This window comes from Excalfactoria chinensis, chromosome 2 (assembly GCF_039878825.1).
Source record: "Excalfactoria chinensis isolate bCotChi1 chromosome 2, bCotChi1.hap2, whole genome shotgun sequence".
Taxonomy (NCBI): domain Eukaryota; kingdom Metazoa; phylum Chordata; class Aves; order Galliformes; family Phasianidae; genus Excalfactoria; species Excalfactoria chinensis.
In genome coordinates, this window is record NC_092826.1 from 112106631 (window position 1) to 112133891 (window position 27261).

Here is a 27261-nt window from a genome sequence, read left to right on the forward strand (position 1 = left end):
GACCACTTTTTAAAACTCTCAGTTATAATACAGCTCAGTGCCCTCTGATTTACTCAGAAAACTGCCTTTGCTTAACATTGACTCCTGCCTCACAAAAATGTAGAATAACTAAAGGTTCTTGTTTAGACTAATCTGCATTATGGTGAAAAATGGAACCACATCTATGGAGACACTGATTCTGAGATTACAAAAAAAAAAATATCTCCAACCTTTAAAGCTGTTTCTAATAAGGAACCAAGGAGGAAGAAAGCTTTCCATTGGCAATGAGGAAGTATAAAACAGTAAGAAATAAGAAATGGAGGGGAAAAAAAGAAAAAAGAAAAGAAGAAAAAAGGAAAAAGAAAAAAAAAAGAAAAAAGAAAAAAGGAAAAAAGGAAAAAAGAAAAAAGAAAAGAAAAAAGAAAGAGAATAAAGAAAAAGCATCAGGAAAAACAAAAACAAAAACAAGAAGAAAGCCAAAAATGAAAGCTGGGATTTAGAATGTGAAGAGACAGGAGGTGACTGAAAAGACTGATAAAGACAAAGTGGCTGGACTGACAGGAGAGAAAAGGAGTTGTGTTTTCAACCTCATGTAGAAGGACAAGATGACAATAAAAAAGAGAGAAGGAAAAAATGGCTCAGGGTGGTTAATATTATTAAACACAAACAAACCGGTACTTGCAACTTCAAATAAACCATATACAGTTTCTGTCAGATTTCAGAGCCACCTATTGAACAGCAACACAAACCACCGCTGTGACTTAGAAAGCAGCACACTGTATACGAGTATTCTTTCAACTGTCAATGTCATTTCCCAACATTTCTTTGGGAAAACAAAACAAAGACAGGTTTTTATTCACACATGGATGGCAGTTTCAGCTACCACAGAAATATTAGATTTCAAAAACATTCCAGACTTTAATGGTGATTTTAAATACAATGATTTTGCTTATCACACTGCTAAAAACTTATGTTTACATTAATATATCTTATTTCAGTGAAACACTGTTTGTAGAAGTGGATTAGAAAAGCCTACTTTTAGCACTTCAAATATTTTGGAATAACTAACAGCTGACATATCAAAAACTGGTTACTTACCAGTAATTCTTGTTCTTAGAAGATATTAGTGTTTATTAGTTCCCCATTCCTGTGTCCATTCTTAGTGTGTAGCATTGAGTGAGGGATGTTCAGAGCTCAAAGCTGGGAACCTTTCAACGATTTCACCAGTAGGTGGCACATTTACCCACTATAGAAGCATAACAGCCTATAACTGCCCCAACTGTTGGTAAATTTTAATACGAGACAGAAAAATAGCCTCTAAAACTAGAGGGCTGCTAATGATTATTATGGCTATGTATTATGAAAAAGAGAACCGTAATTACAAAATCTTTTTTTGTTGTTGTTTTTTCCCCAGAAGGCAGCCATTATGGTAGAATCTGTTTTAAAAATTTAAGATGAAAGCAACTAAAATCTTCAAAGTGAAACAAAATCTGTTTCCTGTATGCATCCCACTAATACTGCCATCAGCTGCCTCAATTAATTCTGAGGTAAGATATAGTTAAACTGTATAAGCTGATAAGCTTTTTATACAACAAACAAATTCAGAAGCTAATTATGAATTTGAAGTTATTACTGAATCAGTGATATAAGTAAACCCTATTTTATTTTGCATTATGTCTTTTTCTTTTTACATTACATATAAAAATTTGTATGGCAAGCTCTGTTATGGTCCTGAATTTCTTTCTGAACTCCAGCAAATTTAATAGGTAGGGCTGCTGCCTACATTCAATATCTGGCACTGCATCCTTATCAGCTGAATTTTTTCCACTAACATGATAACTAGTATTACAGTCAGTGGTGCTGTCATATTAAAAATATCATTAGATTGGTAAGAAGGTAATTGAAGCTTTACTACAATTTCTGCTGAAGTTAAAATTTGAAATTGAGAACTTGGGAAGACAGGGTTTAATTAGTTTAGGCACAAGTCTCACTAAAAGGTTATCTGCAAACCCATAATAGCTTCAAGCCTCAGAGTCTGAAGTCAAATTCTGTGGCAAAATTGTGAATAGGCATGGACCTGATCAAGGTAACAAATTTACAATAACAAAACAATGGAGTTGTGCCTCACCATACTGCCTGACTTTCTTCCCACCCCTCATAAAAAACCCACAACCCTGTCAGCCTAAAAAACTTGTTTGGAATTTAAAGCAAGTTTTAAAAAAAAAGGTTGAAGGGAAGTTACCACTTGGTGAAATTTATCCAGAAACAGAAATGAAAAGCTTTCAGCAAACAGTGATAAATAACCAAAAAACAGCTGAAATGAGCTCCTCACCTGTTAGCAGATAAGGGAACAGGTAGTTGACGCAGTTAGTTACTAGCCATTATGTCTCATCAGTGGGTAGATGCACATCAATTGCTGGTGAGGTGGTTCACCGGCCCGAACACTCCACATCCAGTGACACACATAAGGCATGGATTGGGAGAGTGGGAAAAACTAGAAATTACAACACTTACCTTTGAAGAATACACAGTACTTTTTCTATGAATTTTCTTAACAAATGATTATAATGTGCATGTGTAACTGCATGATGGATGAAAATTGATCCAAAGGAGTCACATTCATTATCCCTTGAGTACATGTATGCAATATATTTACTTTGGAGTCAGTAAGTATTCATTTTTCCCAATATATGTTCTTAATCTTTCTCCACATAGCCAGCATCTTCATAAAGGTATGATAAACATCATTAAGATCATGCTATTTTTCTTCTTTATGTTGCATAAATAGGCCTGAATTACAACTAAGTTTTAACCTTTTAATCACCAGATATGTTCACTATCGCATGTTTTGAGTAGTATCAGATAAACATTTAATTAAAATATACATTTAAAAATAAGTATTGTCCACTGAAATAATTTACTACTCTTGGCACTGAACATTCGTTCACCTACACTGAAAATGACAGTGAAGGAAATTATATAGTAAAAATTTTATATCACGTAAACACTGACAACACAGAACCTACCACCAAAATGAACACTAATATTTCTGGGCATCTGCCTAAACTAGGGACGCTACTTATTGCAACCACTGGGACTTATGAAACACTTGTGTTACCATTGAAATGTCTTGTTTGACTCTCTCAGAGGAGAATTGAGAAAGGAGTAATTATGAAGTGTCTGAATACAAATTCTTGTCATTCTGATCTTCCTGGGAAACTCATGGTTAAGGTTCTCTAAAAACAGACTCACAAATTAATAGAATTACTTGACTCTTTATAGGTCAGTCACTCATCCGTTGTAAACAGTGAACAGTAAAAATCAGCAAAGACTTTCTTTCACCTCGATGAATCCCAGATCTCTTAACTTGAGCCATACTACACTGGCATAAACAAGTTACACTAATCAATTTCAGATGATTGCCTCGGTGCCTGACCACTCCAATACCCGAGAAGCACAAAGACTGTAGTTTAGTATGTTGAGTACATTTCTTGCTTGTCATAACTGAAGATTTGCTACAGTAACCTATGCTGCTTATATAGTTGCTAATAAGAACAGAGAACACATAGATCCTTTATGTAGAAACAAAGATGAAACAAAATTAATCTCAACATTTCAGGCCAGCTTTATACATCATAAAGAAATAAATGGAAAGCCATCTTTCATGACTATCAAAAGCCATTTTTTTTCTCTACAAAACTTGCTACCAGCTTCTAAGTGCTTTGTACTTACTCTTTATTAACCTTGATTTCAGAATTATTTCACTACTATGTGTTAAAAAGGAAGGAATAAAGTATTTTGACTAAACAAGTCAGTTTCACTCAATTTATCATTAATCAGTAACGTGTTCATGTAAGACATCAGTATGATAATGATTACTAGTATTTTAAGAAGTAGTGCATATTCAGAAATACTGCTATGATTGCATTTTGCATTTAATTGCTTTGCCAGATCCTCTCATGCAAAAGACTATCTCACCTCTTTTTTTTTTTAAATGTCTGACAAGGCACGTATTTTTATCGTTGTCATTTTTATTGCTTAAGGTAACTACAGCTACTCACCTTTGTGGTAGCTATACTATTTACAAAGCTGATTTGCTGAAATCCTTTTTCACTCAAAGTTAGGCACACATCCCATCGTTCATTCACGACTTCATGAATAACTTTGAGTGCAACTCCAGTTTCATCCAGCTTGTCCTTTACGTAAAGATCTACGTAACTGCGAAATCCATTTACCTATGAGCAATACAGATAACAATTACTATTATTCACATTTAATACTTAGTCTACTTAAAATAATTTGAAAGAGGCTCTTACAGGTAACTTCTTCCCATTCAACATAACTTTGACTCCTTTGCACGACCCAGCCAAATCATATGCTCTTCTTGTCATGAGGGACACGATGTCCTTGTCAAGCTTTTCCATTTTAAATTTAGATAGATCTGGTTGGAATGTAATGCATGTGTAGTCATCACCTTCAAAATGCTTAATCTTGGGTTCAGAAGTCTTCATCATATTGTTCATCCAAGTCTTTGGAAACAAAACATTTTAGATATTAGTTTAAATATAAGACGTTAACCTCCTCCTTTATTCCATTTTCTGGCTGTGCTAAGCAGCAATAGCTATACACAACTAGAATTTCACAGGTGCCTTTTAGAAGTTTCCCCTGGTAAAATGTTATGCATATAATTGCTTTACCGAGATTTGCAGAAGTATTGGTGACAGCAGATTTTTGATTTCTGTAAATACATAGGGATCATTTACATCGACAGGCACAATTCAAATGTAAATACAGCCCATCACAAAACTAACCAAAGAACAAGCGAATTAGCTACATGGTCTTTACTGCCATCTACTACACACTTCTGTAGAGAGGCTTACTAGTCCCCATAAGAAGACTCATTGGTCTCTGATATAGCAATTTTGTGGCTGTGCTTTTTACTAAATTGCATTTAAGCAGTTAGTATAAAATATTACATTATTAAAGAGACAGATAAAGCATTCAAATGTATTGGTTTTTGTCAGTAACATGACAGCACAACTAGAAATTATCCTTAGAAAAAGAGAGAGAAGCCATTAACTGTGAAAGATTTCAAAGCTGAGGAACTTCAGTAACTGCCCAAACTTCTTCAAACATTTACAAGGGTAGCCAGCTCAAAACTAGATAGAGTAAATCAGGTTAAAGGATCTCATGCTGACAATTTCAATTATGAGCAATAGGTTCATGTGGAGTATTTTTGTACTGAAGTACAGCTATGCTGATGTAATTCATGGCCTATACATTAAAAATTCTTGTTTGTGAAAAAAAACCTATATAAAGTGATCTAGATAATTGCATGAATATTTACACCACTAAGTAGAATTTCTTTCTGACAAATTATACAATGACTAAAAGGTGTTTCAATTGCACATTCTTTTTCACCTGCATGTGGATAAATCTCAGTTTTAACAGCAGAAATTTTTCAGTTTTAGTCACTAATACTTCCAATAAAAATAGCACTAAGAGAAAACAAAACAATAAGACAACAAAAACCAACCAAACAAAATACAAAAAGCAACACAAAACACTGTACTAAATCCTAGTATGCAAAAACACCAATTTAATTGACTGAACTAATCTGGCCTGCATCACCTACAAATCCTTTACCATTCAATGTTTATGATTCACTTTGTGAAATATAGAGAAAGTGCTAAATTTGAATGCAATAACTACAGAAAAGAGAAAAAAAAATGAGACTATTTCTGTACCTGCTTAAAGCTGTGTTTGTATTCCTTGCAAGCAGTTTCAACTGTAAACTTTGTACTAAATATATTACAAAGTTTCGCGCCATAGCCATTACGACCACCTGAAAAAATAAAACACAGTACATTCCTATAGCAGAACTTTATTTATGATACACAGAGTATGTGAATGAAGGAAAATGATCATATAGAAGATAAAAATTGGGACATAAGTCAACATCTATCAAAGGTTGCCAGAGTTATAGTTTCCCATCACCTGCAGTCTGGTAGAACTGCTTCTTCCTCAAGAAGCTCTTTGCTCTTTCCTTATGTTGACCTAGAAGTTGCCTGCTGAAAGGCAAGTAACCTCAACATCCCAAAACACCTGAAAACTAGTACACATACAGAGACAATTTATTCCATAACCTCACACTCACTATCTCTGACTGTAGAGAAGCAGGGGGAATGGAAGTTCAGAGGTTAATAAGTCAGGTCACCCCTTCCTGGCAATAATTCACAGTCAAAACCCATTAATTGACTGAAATAATGCTTTATTTCCCTTGAAATTCAGAGGAATTTCTAATACCCTGTATTAGTCTTCAAATCAATTCAATTCATTGCCGTACACTCTCTGAAAAGAGATTTCTAAAGTCATCACAATATGGGCAAAGATATAGTTAGCCCATATTGTGATTAATTGATGAATTTAGGTAGGATAAAACAGAACTCTCATTCATGATCTTAATTACGGTTACTTCATAATTAGGATAACAAATTATTCACTACTTTACTGAAATTATTCTTTCCTTCATTTCAACAGCATAAACGTTTTAATGCTTGCAGACAATATAATTAAAATGGATTTTTTTTTTTTAATTGAGTAATGATTATTGACAGGAAATATGCAAATGTAAAATTTTATGTAAACACTGTTATTAAAAAAAAAAAAAAAAAAAAAAAACAACAACTTTATTCTAACAAAGAACTCTGGTTCTGGTGAGTAAGTGATCATCCATTATGGAAAAGAGAAGAAAAAGTGAAAGGAGAAAGCACACTGATGAACAAAATCGTTTCACTGAATTACACAAAGCAATTTAAATAGTCTTGCCTGTAACTTTTTTCTCATCATCGTCGTAGTTGCTAGATGTTAACAGCTGCCCAAAGATTAAAGCAGGAACATACACTTTTTCTACTTTGTGTTCAACAACTGGTATACCCTTTCCATTATTCCATATGCTGATAATGTTTGATTCCCTATGAAATAGTAAAGAAAGACATTAAGCCAGTGAATGTAATCCTAAAAAAAGACTCCTTGCAAACATCTTACATGCTTCAATAACTGCATAAACTACAATAAAACACCATATTCTTATTATCTCTATTCACAGTTTCAACAATTTTAATTAATAATAAACAGTTCTTTTTGCCTAGTACATGTCTAAGGAGAAGCATCACTGCCCACACATGACAGTACTTGATATCATTAAAATAATCCCCCCCAAATTTCTTTGAACAGTATTCACTATCAGTATGATCTCCAACAGGATCTCGAGGTTTTGGGACAGAGTTACACTTAAGTTAGAGATACACCTTTGCAGCTTTCGAAGAAGCCCACTCAGACAAAACCAAGTTATCTGCTATTTAAAACTTACTCTCCACTAATGATAAAAATTGTAATTTATCATATGCATCAGTACCAAAATTCCTCAAAATCTTGCACTGTTAGCACTTGAGTGTTCTTGCATAATTATATCAGAGAGTTCAAAATCATGATAGATCACAAGTATATCACTAACATTTCCCTCCTACTTCACGACAGAAGCAATTTGGTCTACAGAAACTGACACTGCAGTGAAAACGTGAACAACAATGACTTCTCAGCATATTTATCCCACAGATTATGTGTGGAAATTAGGTCTCCAAAATATTAATTATTCATTTAAATGCAACTGAAGAGGTACACCAAGGGAATCCAATCATCGAGTAGTTAACTAATTCTAATTAGGAAGTATCTCTTCATTTCAAGTATTAAATTAGGAAAAACGGTGGTAATGATGTATTTGCAGTCTGCAGTTTCAGTGAGATGCACCTGACATAAACATAACCTTAACCACGTGCTAAAGGAGTTAACATACAAGTTCAGGAGATACAATGCTACATTACTGAATCTTGAGGTTGGTATTTATGATTTATACATAACCTTGCTGGTTACAGTTGTGTACTGACAAGCTTTCATATAATCATGGATTTTATAATCTTCTAAGTCTCACTCAATCAAACAGTAGGTTTGTGGTTTTGGAAAGCAAATTACTATAAATTAAGAATGGTAGCAATTACTGCTAACCACTCTTAATCTTAAAAACCTTTTAATCTTAAAACACGAAGCTAGTGGACATAATTCCAAAAAGATTAGTTTTTGTTTTTAAAAAAATCCATTTTTATTTGGGAAAATCATTTGTACATGTCAAAACCACAGAAGCCCAGGCAAGGAAATAAATGACGGCATGATTTTACTTACGGATCAATGGATATTTTAATACAGGTCATATTCTTGTCCCTCTGCTTATTGTCAGCGGCATTTACTATGAAAAGAAGTAACAAATCAACACTTTCTATTAACAATAATACACATTCCACCAGACGTTACAAGGGTCCAGGTATTTCTTAATCAGGTAACTTTTTATATACTTTCTATCTTATTACTGGCATCAGAAAATAAGATCGAGTATCTATAAGAAGGTATTTTTCTGTATTTATTTTATCTTCTCCTTAATTATTACTTCTATCTGTAGCACTTAAACTACCACATAAATAAATATTTTGTGAGCTTGTTCTTCTACTATTCTTAACATATTGAGCACTTCATTCATCTTTTGCTGCACTTTTTTGGATATTTATCACACATATTATGCCATATATATTAAAAAGCCTAGGGAATGGTATGTATGATCAGATGCACCATTTTAAAGGTAAAATCCAATCCCAAAGAAGTCACATCCAATAAAAAGTGTTTTGATACCAGAAAGTTTTCTCTGAAGTTTTTGTGAGACTTGTAACGACTCTCATTTTACACAATTTAGGACCGAAAGGATAACTGGAGGTTAAGATTTGATTACAATTTAACTAAATTATACTCCAGCGCATGCTAAATACAAACAATAGAAATTAGAAAACATTAAAATCATATTCAACATTTGTCTTATCACTCACAAAACAGACCAAAATAAAACCCTCTAACAGCAAGGGATATGAAGAGGAATCCAGTAAACATAAAGTATCTTAATAGGCTGTAAGGATTTCTAGACACAGTCAGATATTTTGAATGATTTCCCAAAAACATTACAAGCATTTTATTTAAAAGCATGCACAGCTACAGTCCAATTTTCACCATGTTATTACACTGATGTTAGATCTCCAACCATATTCCGAATGGCACAGATCAAGAAGCAATAAGCCGTAAGTACTGCAATAATGACATGATAGCAATTTTCCTTTTGAATGGGGCAACATGAAACTGTGGAAAGCCTGCAAATTCCATTTATGGGGCAGAAAAATAAGTGATGAAAGTCTTCAGTCTCATACTTCTCACATTAGGAATGAGAGAAAAAACACCAAACCAAAACCCTTCTCTTCCAACTGGCCAAGTTACTGTCCTGAAAACAGCAACAGTGTAAACCACAGTTTTAGAGAAGTGCATATTTTCTGAACGCAATGAAGGTTGTCATAAAATTTCCACTGATTTCAATAGCTTCTAAGTTCATGATGCTTGCCTGCCAATCCTTAGACTTAACTTTGTAAAAACTCGTCAAAGGAATAAAGTCAATTAACCTAAAATCTCAGTTCAGCAGACAGCACACTGTTCAGACATAGCATTACTCTACCGCTGGCCAGGCTTCAATGTGTATTTATCACAAAGAGAATATCATAAGCTGATTGATGAAACGATAATAGAACTTAACTTTGAAAACTTTCAGTTGTCTTCCAGAAAAATGGTCTTCATTCATATGTTACACAAAACTGTTAGCCTGAATAACCTCATAGATTAAAATATCTTGTGATGATATTGATCATAAAGAATGACCTAGTTTGGACGCTTAGTTACCAACAGTAATACTTTCTTGCAGGTTCATCTGAAAACACTCTTTCCCTATTCTAAACTGTTCTACAGAGCTGGCATGCACTAGAACATGCACGAAATTTTAGTGGAACTCTTAAGTCTGTGATTTAAACCTAGATACAAATTAAAATGCTTTGAGAGTTCTCAGAATAATGTATACTTTATAATGCTAAAACATTGTTATACATACCAAGGATTTCATCGAAGATCTTGTACAAGCCAGGGACAAAGGTAACCTCTCTGCAATTCATTCCAACATCTTCATCATAAACCCACATTAACTACATGTAAAAAAAATGAAGATAAAAAATATATGCTGTTCTAGTCTCAAAACAAAAATAGTCACACTTAATATTACAGCAAATGTTATATAAATAAAATATAAAACAAATGTTATATTAATAAAATCAGTATTTTTTAACTCCTCCACTGTGTTATACTTTTAGCTGATACAAAATTAATAAGCTCAACTTCACAGGACAAAGAAAAAAAGCCCAGTGAATGCTTCTATTAATATACACCAGGAGTTGTAATTCTTTCTACAACATCTTATCTTTGTAAGTGATGCTTAGACTCAGCTACAGACACATTCACATTCTTCCCGTTCCCCTTTAAACTTGTTAAAGGGACAGTATTTCCTCTTCTCAGAACCTCGCCATTTGGCAACTAGATCAGAACATTACGACACAGAGAAAGAATTCGTGACTAAAACTAGAAACAGAAAGGATAAACCTAAGGTCTACAAGGTTCATGGCATGCAACATAAATGCCTAAATAATGTGCACTGCTATCCTATACAGAATTCATGTGACACAAAGGTTGCTTACATGTCAATCTTATTTTTCTGAGAGTTTTGATTCACAAACATGATACAGTTTTTTTCTTACTCACATCTCTGTCCTCTGAACATATTCTAAATTACGCCTTATCATCGTCCAATTCAAGTTTTTAACAAACTTGGAGAACCAATAAAACAATGACATTTTAGTTTGAAAATGGTAATCATCAACTAGAAATCTAGTGTGCTTTTCAAAATTTTATATGAAATCAAATTTCCACGTGTAAGCCCATTAATTGAAACATCTACATTAACAAAGCAGAAGAATAAATCCTGTAAATATCAACAAAAACACATACTAAACACCAACACTGAAAAACTGTTAATCATATATACATACAAAAACTGTGTAATCAGGATTCATTAACTGAAGAAATAGTAGAAGTTAATGATAAAATGGACATTGGTAACAAACCTGCATGTTCTCTAACAGCCATAAATTTCTGACTGTAACTATAATAACGCATTCTGAACAAAACAATACCTGTATCGTTATATAGTGCTTAGCTTTATTCTTAATTTCTTTATTAAATGTATTTGCACTTTTTTATCCATTGAATTTAGTGTTCAGCCACATTTTTCACACAAAATGGTTATATGGTAATTCTGCCATTTTATTTTGAGTTCACACAACTAAAATTATTCACAAAGAAGCTCCATGTCCTTTAATTTTCCTCATAATTTTCATGTGCCGTACAGCTATTGCGATTCCTCCTTTTTCAAGGGAGCTGATAGGTATAATCTAAATGGTAATGTAAGTATTGAGATTTACCTATTAGATGCACTATTCCAAATGCTTTTAAAAATTGAAATACATTGATCTAATTTACCTATATGCCACGTAAACACTTGCTGCAGTCTATACGTAGCAATGCAAACACGAGCAATTAACCAGAGAATAAGCAGAGACAGTTACTGTGATTGCTGTACAGATCCAACAGTTTGTTATTCAGACAGTAGTGTGAGGGACTTGCAGAATCAGACACTAGGAGAAGGTAGCAAATAAAGCACACTCTCCAATGTACACTCTCTAGCTTTCACTTTAGATAATTGCTTTTAAGAAATACACATTTAGCTTTCCCAAAGGAGACATTCGAGGAAGGTACCTCATGAAGGGTATTTAATTAGTTGTAAATGTAAATGTGTTTTGTTTTGTTTCATTTTTAAATATATAACATACAATTGAGCAGTCAAGGATGGTTTTTCAGGGCTTGCTTCTCTCAACCATGGATAATGGGAGGAAGTATATCTCACAAATACAGGAAATGATTCTATCCAAACAGAATTGTATCAGTAAAATTAAAGGTTGCACCAGAAATACATCTGTGTGCTTACCACCATTCACTAGCCACCAAGTATTCAGAGTTCCTCTGGTGACCTAAACATATATTGTTCCCATGTCCAAATTCTTTAATTTGGAAATATTAGCAGTCATAGCTTATCATATGAAACCTGCCATCAAAATTCCCTCAGCAACCCTTCTTTCCTCCTTCATTACTTTGTTTGCAGACAAGATGCAAAGCTACTTGTAACAGGTAGTCTCTTTCTTTCCTACTGTCCTCACTATCTACTTTCTGCTAGTTGGTTCTAAGCTTCTCTTTGCACGGTGACATGGTTCTGCTGCTTAGTCCTTGACTGAGGAATCAAATTCAGCTCATAAAACCACAAAAAACCAACCAAACAAAAAACAAATAAAAAACAAAAATCTCCCTCCTGCTGCATTAGCTTTCTGTCAGGTTAGCAATCAGCTCAATAAGTTACAAGATAATCAGTTTAAAGCATGATAGTTTGGCCATCTCACTAAATACAGACTCTCTTTAGCTTTTCTGCAACTCTCTTTTCCATTTTCCCTATGTCCTTCTCTATTCAAGTATTCTTCAGATCTTCAAAAGTGACAATACTACCTTATCTGTCCTTCTGTAGCACTTAGCACCAGGGGACTCAAATCTCTGCCATGTGCCTAAGCCCAGCGTAGCTGTAACATTGTCCTTTTTTTTCCCAAAGAACCAGTGTCTCTGCAGAGGTTCAACGAACCACAGCATTGTTACTGTAGAGGTTGGTGTTGCCACTAAATCTCATGCAAACCCATGTTAAGACACATTACAAAAGGTTTATGGTTATGAGCATCAGCAAATTAATTTGCATAAAAGCTGGGGTACTTCTTTTTTCTATATCACTCTCTTTTATACTGAAAGACTATAAGACAAGTCAGCTAGTTATTATCCCTTCATTCTATCTCCAGTCATCTCACTGGAGAAGCATCAACACCAATAGAAAAAATGCATATGTACAAGAGACTGCCACATGGACAAAGCCACGATTTAACTTCACTGAACATTACATTAAAAAAAATAAATAAAAGTGTTCATAAAATTTTGTTCACTTCACAATGAGCAGAAGAAGTGATCTTAGCTGGTATTCTCATACCTTATTCATTTCACATTTCTCTTTATCAAAACCAATCTATGATGAGTTCTCCACTGAACTCCCCAACATTTACATGACATCTAACTCAAGTTCTGAAAGAGTAATTAAAAATAATAGGTATACGCCTTGTGTGTATATCCTGCTGCAATCAGACAGAAAACTCCAAAGAATTTAAACTGCTCATGTATACACAGATATATACAAGGACTAACATATTTGGAAAGCTTATAATTGCGCAAACAGTGCTTGTAGTATCTTCTTTTGAGACTTGATGCTGGATGGACTGCAGAATACTAATAATAAAAACAGATGCTGTAGCCCTTCCTTTACTTCTTGAACAAAGGTGAAATCAGTTTTCAAGGTGAAGATGACATTACTGAAACACCTGACTACAAACTGGTAATACAACACCTAGCACTGTACCCAAAGAACAAAAAAGTATCTCTGACAGAAATTCTGGAGAACAAAAAATAACCGGTGATTCTCATAGCTATAAAATTATTTATGGCGCTTCCTACGTTGGAAGCAATTTCAACTTTCAGGAACAGAAACAGCATATATCTCTGGATTTAACTGGACCAAGATGGGGAGCTAATTCTACCTCTGTCCTTTACATATGCTGAAATTTCTTACAAAAACAAATGTTTGATTAGGAGACAATTGTTATATGGCCGATCTAGACTACTGTCGTTCACAGAATGGTGGAAAATCGGCTACTACTGTTTTGGATCTGCTCAGATCTCCTTTTTAGGATTTAAGTGAACTTAAAACATTTTCTCAGCATATATTTTTATCAAGTGAAACAAGCACTATTTTAAAAAATCATCTCTTGAGCTCTTCCAAGGACACCAGCAACAATCAGAGGGTTGGAGCATTTCTCCCATGAATGACTGAGAAAACTGGGACTGTTCCATCTGAGAAAAAAAAGTCTCTGGGGAGACCTTACTTCAGCCTTTCAGTACTTACAGAGAGAAACTTTTTACAAGGGCATGTAGTCATAGATCAAGGGATGATATCTTTAAACTAAAAGTGGGTAGATTCAGATTGGACATAAGGAAAAAATTCCTCGCTATGAGGGTGGCAAGACAATGGAATAAGGTGCCCAGAAAAGTTGTGGGTGTCTTCTCCCTGGAAGTGTTTGTGGTTGTGCTGGATGTGGCTTTGAGCAGCCTGATCTACTGAAAGATGTCCCTGCCCTTGGGAGGGTGACTGGACTAGATATCTTCCAAGTCCCTTTCAACTCAAACCATTCTATGGCTCTTACACATGCAGATAAACTTAATTATAGTTTTTAGCATGATAATTTTATAGTGACTGAAGGAACTAGGGCTGCTTAAGTCTGGGGAAAAGGAGGCTGAGGGGAGACCTTATTGCTCTCTTCCAGTATTTGAAAGGTGCTTACAGCAAGAGCAGGGCTGGTCTCTTCTCAATGGTAGCAGGTGACAGGATGAGGAGAAATGGCCTTAAGTTGCTCCAGGGTAAGATTAGGTTGGCAATCAGGAAAAACTTCTTTACTGAAACAACTGTGTTTAACTGTTGTTAAGCACTGGAATAGGCTCCCCAGGGAGGCAGCTGAGTCACCATCCCTGGATGTGTTTAAAAACTGTTTGGATGTGGTGCCCAGGGACACGATTTAGTGGAGGGTTGTTAAAGTTAGGGTACTACAGTTAGGTCATGGTTGGACTTGATGATCTTTAAGGTCTTTTCCAGCGAGAGCAATTCTATGAACCTATGAATTTTGAGTGGATATTTTTAGTAGCAGTAACAGTAATTTCCTCATTAAAATAACAAAAGGCATGAAGACAATTAACTTAATAAAACTTACCTGGGTTAAAGGTTCAACTGATCCAATATAGGTGTCTGGACGGAGGAGGATATGTTCAAGCTGAGTCTTTTTCTGATAAACTCTCTCAACAGACATCTTCTTTGATGTGTCATTTTTATTAACACTTTCTGATTCTTCCTTTTTTGAAGCATTGATTTGATTATCAAATAATGTCTAAAATAAAAAAGTAAAAAAATAAAAACAATCAACCTGATTAACTCAAATTCTCAAACAAGCTTCAAACAAATCCTGACAGAGATATAAGTTACAATGTAAGCTTGTCATATAATTTAAATGTTACATTCTTGCGTGTACTAAAATCAAACTATCCTCTCAAGAGAAATACTGCAACAGATTGCAGGACAGTTTTTTAACAAATGGATACACCTTGTAACTTTTGTTACTTACTAATGCTATATTTAAAGAGATACTCAGCTTATTCAGATTAAACACTTCAAACATCCATTTTGTGCTTAAGTATTTTTCCAAACCACTAAATACTGTTCAGAACAATGACAGTAAAATTACACTTATACATGTTGTTTGGACAACTGATTCCACAGAGCTTAAGAAACACTAGCAATGCCTTCCCTATGGCATCTCACCACCTGCTATAATCTACATTACCAATCTAAATGAAGTAATTAAACCCAATCTAATCCCAGTTTAGAATGAATCATGATGAAATAAACCAAGGACTATAAGAACAGAAAATCATTCAGGTTATTGCCAGAATGCAAACTGAATTCCAGCCTAACGTGGTTGGAGTTAATGGCAAATATCTTTTAAGACCAAGAAATGTTATAGAAAACTAATCCACTTTTTGGGGGAGGGTACAGGGGTTTAATGATTTGGTGCATCTTTCAACAGTTTTTTGTCTCCTCCCACTCAAATAAAACCATGCCTGAAGAAGAAGTCAGAGTAAGCAAAGGTAGAAAGGCCCTGCTCTCAGACAGTAAGAGTATATCTCCTGGGAACGGATGTGACTTTTTAGACTACACATTCTTGCCTATAAATTGGAATTATCTTAGAAATATCAGTCAAATCTGAAATCACGTGATGTATCCTGCCTGGCTAGGACACGTAGAAAAAAATTCTGACACCTCCTGCCCAATACTTCAAATAGCCTCTTCCTTCTAACCAACTTTGAGGCAAGTATACATATATAAACATATAAGAAGTAAAATGAGAACAAAAACTACTTGTTACTCAAGTAAATATTACACTCCCATTTAGCCGTTCCCATTAAGTCTTTCTATAAAGTATATAAAGGCCAAACTCCAATCAGGGATTAACCAGTCACCCGGTAAGATTCCCAGATGAAGGGAAGTATCAGTTCTTTCTCTGCCTAACTCATGTTACAGCCTTGGACAGCAATGAAAGCAAAGGGTAAGAAAGTATATAAGCATACCGGAACTAGGAGTACAGGAAGCAAAGCATACTGAACTCACCCTAAACCCTAAACCTCAGGAGTCAGAGGCCAAATAAATGCCAACCTGTAATGTGCAACTAACAAGGACAATTCTCATTGTACTACTCTGATTTCTATTTTCTATTGTTTCAGCTTGAATGATTCTTTTTCCTCTTAGCATGCATAGGAATAAAGCATTTAATTCTACTCAGAACAGTGGAAATTGTTAGTCCCTAATTGAACCTGAACAGGTCAAATGAGAACTGAGTATTCCCTCCCCAGTCCAGTTAGTGCCAGCATCCAAAGTTAGAGTGGGACAGAACCCAGGGGACCCCAGGATTATCTCCACCAGGATTACATGTCCTAGAGCTGTAACTACAACATCGACTCTCACAACTTTTCTTAAGGAGCATATCATGAACCGGAGCACATCACTAAACAAGAAAGTTGTCTATTTTGCAAAATTGCAAGCATGTGTGAGTAAAGTGCTTTGGTATCCAAGTCATTTGGTCTTAAAGCATGACAGCACTCCCCCACCACAATCACCATAGAAATACACACTATTCAGCTAAATAAGCAGAAAAGAAATAGGATCTCACAAACAGATACATCTAACTGACATCTAGAAGATGAGAAATAAGAATTGCTATAACAGAAGCATTTCAAATGGTCACAATGTGATCCTTATCTCATTAAAGTTGTTCTGTGAGGCTTCCAAATAACTTCACCATATTTTTCATATCTTTCTGACCTTGCTGATTATGATAATCTTTGATATAATCTTTCAGTCTTCTGTGAAAAGATTCCACACTTCATAGGAGTCATCCTTAGCTCATTTACAAGTTCCTTAGTCACGTTACCTCTGATTTATGTTTAGATTGTTCTAAAGGTGCTGGTAATTTGTAAGAAAAATAAAATGATGTTTTGCTTTCCTTGCTTCAGTCAACATTAACAAACCCTACAATCCTTGAAGAACCCATGGAAACTTCTGCATGCTCCCAGGATTTACGTTTCAAGAGTTGCAAGAGGTTATTTGTTCATTTATTAGTTTGTTTTTTAAGCAGGCAAAGTACACGATAGGCAGTTATTACATTCTGGTTTTGCCGTCATCACATACATCAGTATGGCATTCTTATGATTGCTTTGAGACAGCTTTCCAAAATGCACTTGTAGTGAATTTGCAGTATGGTCATCTGAGGACTTGAGTCCTAACCTTGCATCACAGCTCAATAATATGTGAACAACAGAATAAGAACTCAAATCCTACTCTGACAAAATGAGATCACAGATATCCTATTTCCAATATCCCTACTTGTTCCACTTGTTTGCAAAAGTCAGTAGATTTGAAAAGCCAATTTTATAATGAATAAATGAACAGCTCTATGTCATGGGTACCATGGAAAATTATTAAAGAATGACTGGTAAGGAACTCCTACAAGCCCTACACTTCAGTACAACACTAGAAAATGTATTTCTAATTTCCATTGAAAGTCCTACAGATGACCTGCAAAAGTCTTATAGGCAACACGTCTGACAGTAAGATGAAGATGAGCAAGTGCAGGGAAAGGCTGCATACATAGCATTTGACTCTGTCTCTCACAGTATTCTGGAGAGGCTGGCAGCCCATGGCTTGGACAGGTACACTCCTTGCATGATTACAAAAAAATAAATGGCTGGATGGCCAGGCCCAGAGGGTGGGTATGAATGGAATTAAGTCCAGCTGGCAACTGGTCACAAGTACTGTTGCTCAAGGGTCAGCACTGGGGCCAGCTCTGTTTAGTATTGTTATGGAATATCTGGATGAGGAGATTGAGTACACCCTGAGAAAGTTTGCAGATGACACCAAGCTGGGAAGAAGCATTGATATGCCTGAGGATAAGAAGGTTCTATAAAGGGATCTGGATAGATTGGATGTAAGGGTTGAGGCCAATTGTATCAACTCCAACAGGACCAAGTGCTGGGCCCTGCACTTTGGTCACAACAACCCTATACAACACTACACATTTGGGGCAGAGTGTCTGGCAAGCTGCATGGAAGATAAGGATCTGTGCCCAGGTGGTCAAAGAGGTAAAACATCCTAGCTTGTATCAGAAATAGCATAGTTAGCAGGACTAGGGAGGTGATCATCCCCCTCTAATTGGCACTGGTGAGGCTACACCTCGAGTACTGAATAGTAGTGGTTGGGGCCTCTGACTTCAAGAAAGACACTGATGCACTGGACCACATCCAAAGAGGGGCAACAAAGCTGGGGAAGGGTCTGAAGCACTAATCTTATAAGGAGCGGGAACTGGGATTATTCAGTCTGGAGAAGGTGCAGGGGACATATCAGTCTCTCCAACTGAAAGACAGTTGTAACAAGACTGGGCTCAGCTTCTTCTCCCAAGTAACTATGGGTAGGGATGAGAGGTAATGGCCTTACATTGCACCAGGGGAGATCCAGACTAGGAAAAGTTTATTCTTAGAAAGAGTGGCAAAACATTGGAGCAGCATATGCATATTTTGGAGCTGTCTCAGAAAGACTTTTGTATTCTGTCCTGTCTGGGAAATATTCATACTATTGGAGCTTTAGTAACACTTTTCTAAACAGCACCAGCTGTTGCTTCAGAAGAACATCCCTGAAAAGAATTAAACAAGTGTCACAAGGGGCTCAAGTCTGCTGCTTTTTGGATTTAAAAATTAGCTGATTTATTGTGAAAAATATACGGATACACATACACACACCCTGATATATACATTACTCAGTGTTCAGGGTCTGTTTCACTACCTTAATGTGGCCGATTTTCACTATGCTTTTTAAGTGTTTGACTTTTTCATCATTCTTTTTACATACAAAACTTCACAGATTCTTAAGAGTCCTTCAGCTACCCTCCAGGTTGGTCATGAATATACACACCCATGTGCAGCATGTAAGCCAGCAAGGTGACCATTCTTAATTACTTTGGAATGCAATAATTGATTGAACTGCCCAACATCCTGTATAGACTTGCAGTCAAACTTCACACTGCGATCTCAGATGTAGCTGGCATTTAAGATGTAAATACATGACAGTGGTAACTCTATAGGAAAACATAACAGTTTCAACCGATAGCACTTTCTGGTCATTCAACATCAGACAATGAAGTGTTATCACAAGCATGTTTTACTACGATGAATGCTTTCTCCAGTAGGATTTTAATGTTGGCATTGTTTCTCATTTCGAGTTGGTTTAGCTATGAATTTGTCTAGTAGTATTCAAAAGCTATGTCATTCTTTCCTTCTGTGATCTGAAGAGTCAGAATCCAAGCAGCCTTAATAGGCTACAGTTAGGCTACAAAAGTTCCACTGTCGATCATCAACCTCAGACCTCAGGTCTGGTGTTTGCATCTTCTTTCTTCACATTTTACTTTTTTTCTTTTCTTGCAGTCCCTTCTGATAAAATTCTTACATAGACCAGAACATGAATGATGCCACAGGCTTTTTATTGCCTTTTTTGATGAAAACTGGGTTGTGTGGTCTTCCTTTGTGTTTAAAAATTGTGTTCATCCATAAAATTCTGCTCTGAGCAAAAAAAGAAATGACATCAGACTGAGACAATTAAAAATTATAGCATTTATTTCATGAAAGAATTTGTCTATCATACTAATCTCAGCACAGTAACAGATACTTAAGTAGGAACACTCAAGAATGGTACATAATATAGAGCTGTATGGGTTTTTTTTCCCCGTGTCTTTAGCACAGGCTACTTCAGCTTCAGCTAAGGCCAAGTGTTTCAAACATTCTTTCTTTTTTTCTTTTTCTATTTTTTTTTTAATCTAAGTGGCAAAAAAGGACACTTGATCTACACCAATAGAGATGAACAGAAGAGAGATATCACTGACTGAATGCATCTCCACTTGGGTTTTGCTTATTTGACTCTAGCCTCCTAAATCAACTACATGCACTTGCAAGGATTGCTGTCCTGTAAGGGAAATGCAGCCCTGGGACATAACACTTTACAAAAGTACATGTCATGTGTCCCACATTCCCTTAATGCAGAGAATCAGTGGGACAAGACAGTAAATTTTGAGTGTAATTATGCTGTAAAACCTAGAGAGGTTAATTAAGTAATGGAATCCAGGGATGTAGATCTTCTGCCACTTATAGTTGGGGGGGGGGGGAGGGGGGAAGCAACATAAAAAATAATAAAAAACCAAAAACAACCAACCAGTTCTTCTGAAGATATATATATGTATGCTATATGTATATGCTATACCTCAGAAAAAGTTGTAAGTGCAATATGGTGATCGCTAGGTAGCTCTATGGATAACATACACACGAATGTAGTGTGGTGTTACATACTAGACTTCAATGGCCTCTTCTTGACTTCGAAAAACACGTAATTGATACATTGATACCTACACATTTAGCAACTTTCCAAGAGAAAATTCTGACTGAGAATACCTCCCACCACGAAAACAAAGGCAGTGAGTTTCAAAAGAAACCACTCCCCCGCTGTGTTAAACAAATGCTCTGGCTCTCCTCCCAAGATGAAAACACAGAAGTAACAGTTTGCTGTTACCAGAGCAAATCTGCATAAAACATGGCATACCCTCACCACATTGACTAAAATCTCTCTATCCCATCCTCCCCAGAGGTAAATTAGGAAAGAGCACCCATTAACCTCATCCAGAACTACTCTCACTCTAGTCTACTAACAAGCCTGTTTACTTTGAATTCCTAATTTATATATTATACCTCCTCCTCACAATTTGCTCTTGACTCTGAAAGCACCACATTACATCAGTTCTGTCGTAATAATTCATTTACAGAGTAACTTGTAACAGATTTCCCTGTTACAGAAAAGACAACAGTTAATTGTTGCAAAAAATGATAATTCCTTCTTTTCTTCTCTCCTCTCTTCTTTCTTCATATAGTGGAACCAAAAGTGGCCTAACAACAAACCAGCTCAAGGAGCAAACAGAATCTGCCCCCTTCCCATTTTTCATCCACTAGAAGCAAGCAGTTGTCTGCTGGACCATTTTCCTGAGCAAGTTTGCAGGAGAATCAGACAAATACTGATGCAAGGAAAAGAGCAGAATGATAAGAATGGGAGAAGATAAAAGGAGAAAAGAAAACATGCTTTTCAGCGGGTATCATTTGATTGTTTAGCTGCAACATCAAACCGTGCTCTTAGAATTATATAGCTTCCTCCTCCCATTAAATAGCTAGATTAAATGGAAGTATAATTATTGCTATTTTAGAGCTTGTGAAGTCCAACATACTACTAGTACACCAGATTTTAAGGAAAAAATGAAGGATTTTGTCACAAAAAATGAGAAGTGAAAGAATTCTTTTGTGGAAAAAAGAATATAAAATGCTCGCTATAATTACTTCTGACTGGTAAACTACGTGTATTGTTTTAAATATGATTGCATTCCTACTAAGTTAACACAGCAATAGTTCTGTTGTATTTGGCACAGTACATTCAGATCCTGATCATTAATACTGATCTCTTAAAAAGGTGTCTGACATCCACCAAAGTGTGATGACAATTTAACTAAATTTTACTGTTTTTTAGAGAGATGTGAAATTTTCCTATAGATAAGCTCTATTGCAATACCAAACTTTGACAGTGTCCACAAAGGATATAAAAACGTTAAATTTACAGATGTTTTGCTAATATATTAACCTTGTAAGAACCTGCTTTTTCAAGTAAAACTCAGAGTCAAGGATGGAAAAAACGCTGGTCCTGACTCTCAAGGAAGAAAAAGTTTAACATGAAGCAATTATTTCTAGATAAGTCTGTGTTCCTACAGATTCTCTGAACTTCCGTGCTTGGAACCAATGAATGAAATAACTGTTACCTTCTGCTGTAAAGAAGCACAATAAATTCCCTTCAAACTTTAAGAGAAAAAAGGAAAGAGGAAAGAGGAAAGAGGAAAGAGGAAAGAGGAAAGAGGAAAGAGGAAAGAGGAAAGAGGAAAGAGGAAAGAGGAAAGAGGAAAGAGGAAAGAGGAAAGAGGAAAGAGGAAAGAGGAAAGAGAGGAAAGAGAGGAAAGAGAGGAAAGAGAGGAAAAAGAGGAAAGAGGAAAGAGGAAAGAGGAAAGAGGAAAGAGGAAAGAGGAAAGAGGAAAGAGGAAAGAGGAAAGAGGAAAGAGGAAAGAGGAAAGAGGAAAGAGGAAAGAGGAAAGAGGAAAGAGGAAAGAGGAAAGAGGAAAGAGGAAAGAGGAAAGAGGAAAGAGGAAAGAGGAAAGAGGAAAGAGGAAAGAGGAAAGAGGAAAGAGGAAAGAGGAAAGAGGAAAGAGGAAAGAGGAAAGAGGAAAGAGGAAAGAGGAAAGAGGAAAGAGGAAAGAGGAAAGAGGAAATGACAATTCCTTCTATAGTACAGTTAACTTTGGTAACTACAGTTTACTTGTAAACTAACTGTGGAAGTTGCCAGAATCATGCATACAAGCTCAGACCTGTGCGTTCACTTGATCAACAAGGCTCCATTAGTTTAATTCAACATGGAGATGGCTCATTCCATTGGGAGGGACTATGTCCTTAAAATTTAGCACACATGTTTCTAAGCTGGTTTAATGTGAGTAAACAGAATACTGCTGCATCCAAGGAAAGACCTGTACAGTTCTGAAACCTCTTTGATCCACTGTTCCATCAGCTACTTTAAACGTATTTCCATCACTAGCCCAGAAATGAAAAAGAGGTACTGATAGAACTTTCTTGGCACCTAGTAACACTTCTTTATAATTCAGCCTTTCCTGTATCTTTGCCCTTTTTAATGCTTCACCACATCTGTTAAGCTGTATGCTCACTTCACATCATAAGACAAAACGTCAGGAAAACAAACGTGTGCACAAAGCTATGGCAAACTCCTAACAAGTCTCATGTCTCAAGACTTTCTCTAATGAACTTCCTCTCTCCCAAGCGCTGCTCAGTACCACCAGTTGGTGCAGCAAGACACACCTTACTGCTTTGTATAACTGAATTACTATCAAGCTCATTCTAAACTTCTCATCTGTACTTGTGTTGCACATTTTTCCACTGAGACAGTTTTCACCTAGATGGTCTTGTGCTGCAAGGCCTGAGTAAGCCCAACAAACACCAAATTTGGAGGCTTTAGCCTTTCAGCTTATTCTAAAGTAATGGAATTGCTGGTACAAATCACCAGTTTGAGTGCTTTGAAAAGTATTCTAGACTTTACAGCTGCTTTCTAGCATCTCCAGCGAAGCTCAGACTGACAGTTTCTTGTAGGTGAAGATCCTCTGTTTAGAAGCTGACTTGGAATTATAACTGCTCCTACAGAAACATTATGTATCAAGTTAGCATGTTACAAGAGCTTGGTATTTTTTTATTTTTATTTTTTGCTTTATCTTGGATTCTTTTGATTTATAGGAAAATAACTTGTCCAGAGTTAACTCATCTTACATCTCCTGTCATGACAAAAAAAACGCTGTTTGTTGCTGTCTCTGAAGATGCCCTCACAGAGAAAGCTGTCATGAGCTTTTGGCACCTCACTAAGGCAGACATTTGTGCAGCTTTTCATACATCTGTTCTGCTCACAATTTCTCAGTGCCTTAGATAAGGAATAGGAAGCCTCAGCATAGCCATGCCCACTCATCCTCAAAAAAGTGCCAGTACCTCTAAAGGACAGCTTAGTACCTCATTCTACCTCACAAACCAGAGGGAGAAAAACATATAGAGTGGATTAAACAATTGAGCCCTCCTTTGAGTCTTTCCATAAACCTTTCAAACACCTCCTAACTCAGGCAGCCTTTACACAAGCTGTGCTAGCACTCTTTCTCTTGCTTGCTTAAAAAGAAAATCAATTACTTAGGAGTGAACTCTAACAAACACCCAGATTTATCACTTGAACAAAATAAAAATTAAAAGTAGTGCTTTAATTTGCTCTCAGCGGTGAAGCGCATTCATATGTAAATTGGAATTGCATTAAGATGCAAAAAGTATTTTAAAATAGCTTTATTAAATGAAACCAGATGAGCCGATAGCACAGAGAAAGTTTAATAACTTCAGAAGGTAGTTTTAAAAGGACTCATTCCACGGGAGTCAAAGTATTTATGATCACACTGAAGCTTTGAAAACCAGCAGATCTGATCCTCAGGTATTAGGCAGTAAACGACAACATAAAGAGCAAGTCTATCGCTTTACTTCTGAGCAATTACTCTGTTATGTTTATACGAGCACTTTCATCAGTTGCTTAATTTTAAATTATATTTTAAGTTTTAACGTTTCCTTTAAGAAGTTCTGCAAAATCACTTCATGTACTTTGACCTAAAATCCACTGCATTCAAATTAGGGATATGAGCACTAAAATACATGCTTACAAAACACTTCAGTTTCACTACAGGTATTGAGAGGATGCTGCAGAGTCTCCAAACACACAATTTTCATCAGAGTACTCTTAATATTTAACATTTAACCACGTTTACAGGTACATATTTTTGCTCAGTTGGCTCTTGGAAACTCTCAAGACACCAATATGGAGCAGAAAAACATTGTCTTTGTGGGTAACATTCCATTCAATTTATTACTTTTAATTATCCACATTGAGAAAGATTGAGTTTTCTGTACCAGCTTTCATTTCAAGTTCTCTCTACATAATCCACATCAGTTTTGGTTGTTGCTTTTTGTTACCTTCCCAAAGCAAAACCTATGAAAGAAATCCTAGGACAGAAAGTGCTATTATCGCACAGCCTTACAGTTCAGGAAGTAAAGTGACTCTTTATTCCTAGCAGTGGCACTCTTGCCTCCAGACAGTGCAATTGAAGTGACAGGGGATTCCCCAGTCCCTCTAGACTAACAGCATCAATAAGTTCAACACTAAAAAAATACATTTCTGTGAACAGAATCTCTCATATCCATCTGCTAAATGATTCCCATTTACTTATTTAAGTTAACTGAAATCTAAATGTGTATTTGAAGATGGCTTTAGCATGTGGGCACACAGTTTACACATGAGGCAAAAATCTATTTCTGGAAAATTAAAACTGTTTTTTGCAAATCTGAACTGCCTACATTAGAATACCCTTATGGTCTGTTATTCAAAAGGTGACTTTATCCATCCTATTTAACACATTGTTGCTAGATAGAAAACTTCACAAAACACACACAGCCTAGACAGACAGAACATTAACAAGGGGCGTGTGCTTGCATGTACACCTTCCCCCACCACAACAATCCCCCCCACATATTCAACTATTTCCCCCCTCGAAAATACACATACACTAACAGCTATTCACTTATTACAGTGGGGAGAATTTGCTTTCAAATGAAGTGATTAAAGAGAGATGAGACCCCTTCAACAGAAGACTGGCATTTTGTTGTTTGTCTATTTTTGTTCACTGGAGCCTACTGCCCTATCCTATCACATACATATTCTCTTTGGCTTTAGAAAAGTTACATTAGACCAGAATTTATTTTCAATGTAACTCTGAAACTGCTGAGAAGTGCAAATAGCTGAACTTAGATTATTTAAAAGCCTGCTATCTTTTCACTTAGCAATACACAGCTCAGGTATTTACTCAAACCAAGTACAAACCAGTCTAAATCAAACTGGTATATATATCATTTCCATTCCACTCTATTCAAAGAGCAGGCAGATCTACAATATAACTTCTTTTGGAAAACTAAAATTCACGCTGCTGCTCAGTACATATTCCTTTCGAGCCAGTGTTTCCTGAAAATGAAAACTATCACCTTCAGAGAGGACTGCTAAATGGAAGTGGTATGTTTGAAGTCTTCAAGTACTTCCAGGAGTTTCACTTTTCTTTTATTAGGTTCATGCAGCTCTCGGAGTTGAGGAGAGAGCCTTGAAAACATTCCCACAAGTAACTATTTTGCTTGTTTAAAATCACTTCAATAGCTTTGTGTGCACTACTACTGTATCAGAGCAACACCTCATAGGTGTGCATTTGTACTTGAGGTGATTTCACTTTCACTATACAAGACATACTTTAAAAAGTATTGTTATCGTACCATTATTACAGCTCATTTTCATCAATTCCTAAACACACAGAAAGGCTGAAGATGACAGAATGTCAAAAGATCATCTAGTCCAATTTCCCTGTTGCAGCAGAACACCTAAATCAGGTCACCCAGGTGGGTTTTGAATGTCTCAAGAGAAGGAGGCCCTACAGCCTTCCTGGACAGCCTCTTCAGTGTTTGGTACCCTTACTGTGAAGAAGTTTCTTTTCATATTTATGTGGAACCTCCTACCGTCCAGCTTGCACCCAATGCCCCTTGTCTTACCATTGGATGTCACTGAAAAGAGCCTGGCTGGATCCTCTTGACACTTACCCTTTGCATATTTATAAACATTAATAACAGTGTCTTACCTGAAGCAAGCCTTCCTAGCATTAAAAAAATACCATATATATATATATATATATATATATATATATATATGCCATTATGTTTCACCACCACCAACTTCTCTATTTACAAATCCATGCATCTGTAACTAACTCACAACACATTTCTGAGACACCTTTGGAAATCATTCACAAAAAATAATTACTACAGATCTGCTGGCAAAAACTCCACCTTTTGCCAACTATGACAGAGTTACCACAACAGCGAAGAGCTGCAAGTTGACACCAACAAGTCGGGAAGAAGACCAAAAAAAACCTCCAAAACTCCTCAAAAACTAGCTAGTACCATTGATAAATCTGAGGCTATCTGGAGGTTATCTGCAGTTTTATAATGACACACCATTTTCCTAACAAACACAGTGAATGGATACACTGACCTGTGTCCCTACAACCCACCCCTGTTCCAAAATGTCACGGGTGCAGGTAGATTTTAGGTTAACCTATGACAGACAGAGGGCAGGCAGATTGAAATCAGAAGGTTGAAACCATCCTGAACTGTCCCTAACTCTGTACACCTCACCCCCAATGTCAGCGTATCGTATCTATTAAAGAACTGGCACCTGCCTCGTTTTATCCCTGCACACTAAGCCAATTGCTA

General features: G+C 36.1%; 1 protein-coding gene across 5 annotated transcripts in view; it reads right to left on the minus strand.

Annotated features, from left to right (window-relative positions):
• The window catches only part of TOP2B (DNA topoisomerase II beta), a 57295-nt gene that overhangs the window by 28163 nt on the left and 1871 nt on the right, over nt 1–27261 (minus strand). For all 5 annotated transcript variants that reach the window (XR_011902798.1, XM_072328417.1, XM_072328414.1 and 2 more), the window contains exons 2-8: nt 14907–15080; nt 10007–10097; nt 8218–8281; nt 6808–6953; nt 5727–5824; nt 4296–4508; nt 4041–4214 (exon numbers count right to left, since the gene is read on the minus strand). Coding sequence is in view for 4 of the 5 variants with exons in the window: in XM_072328417.1 (XP_072184518.1) it covers nt 4041–4214; nt 4296–4508; nt 5727–5824; nt 6808–6953; nt 8218–8281; nt 10007–10097; nt 14907–15080 (960 nt within the window). In the remaining variant the exon portion in view is untranslated. The remainder of the gene's footprint in view (nt 1–4040; nt 4215–4295; nt 4509–5726; nt 5825–6807; nt 6954–8217; nt 8282–10006; nt 10098–14906; nt 15081–27261) is intronic.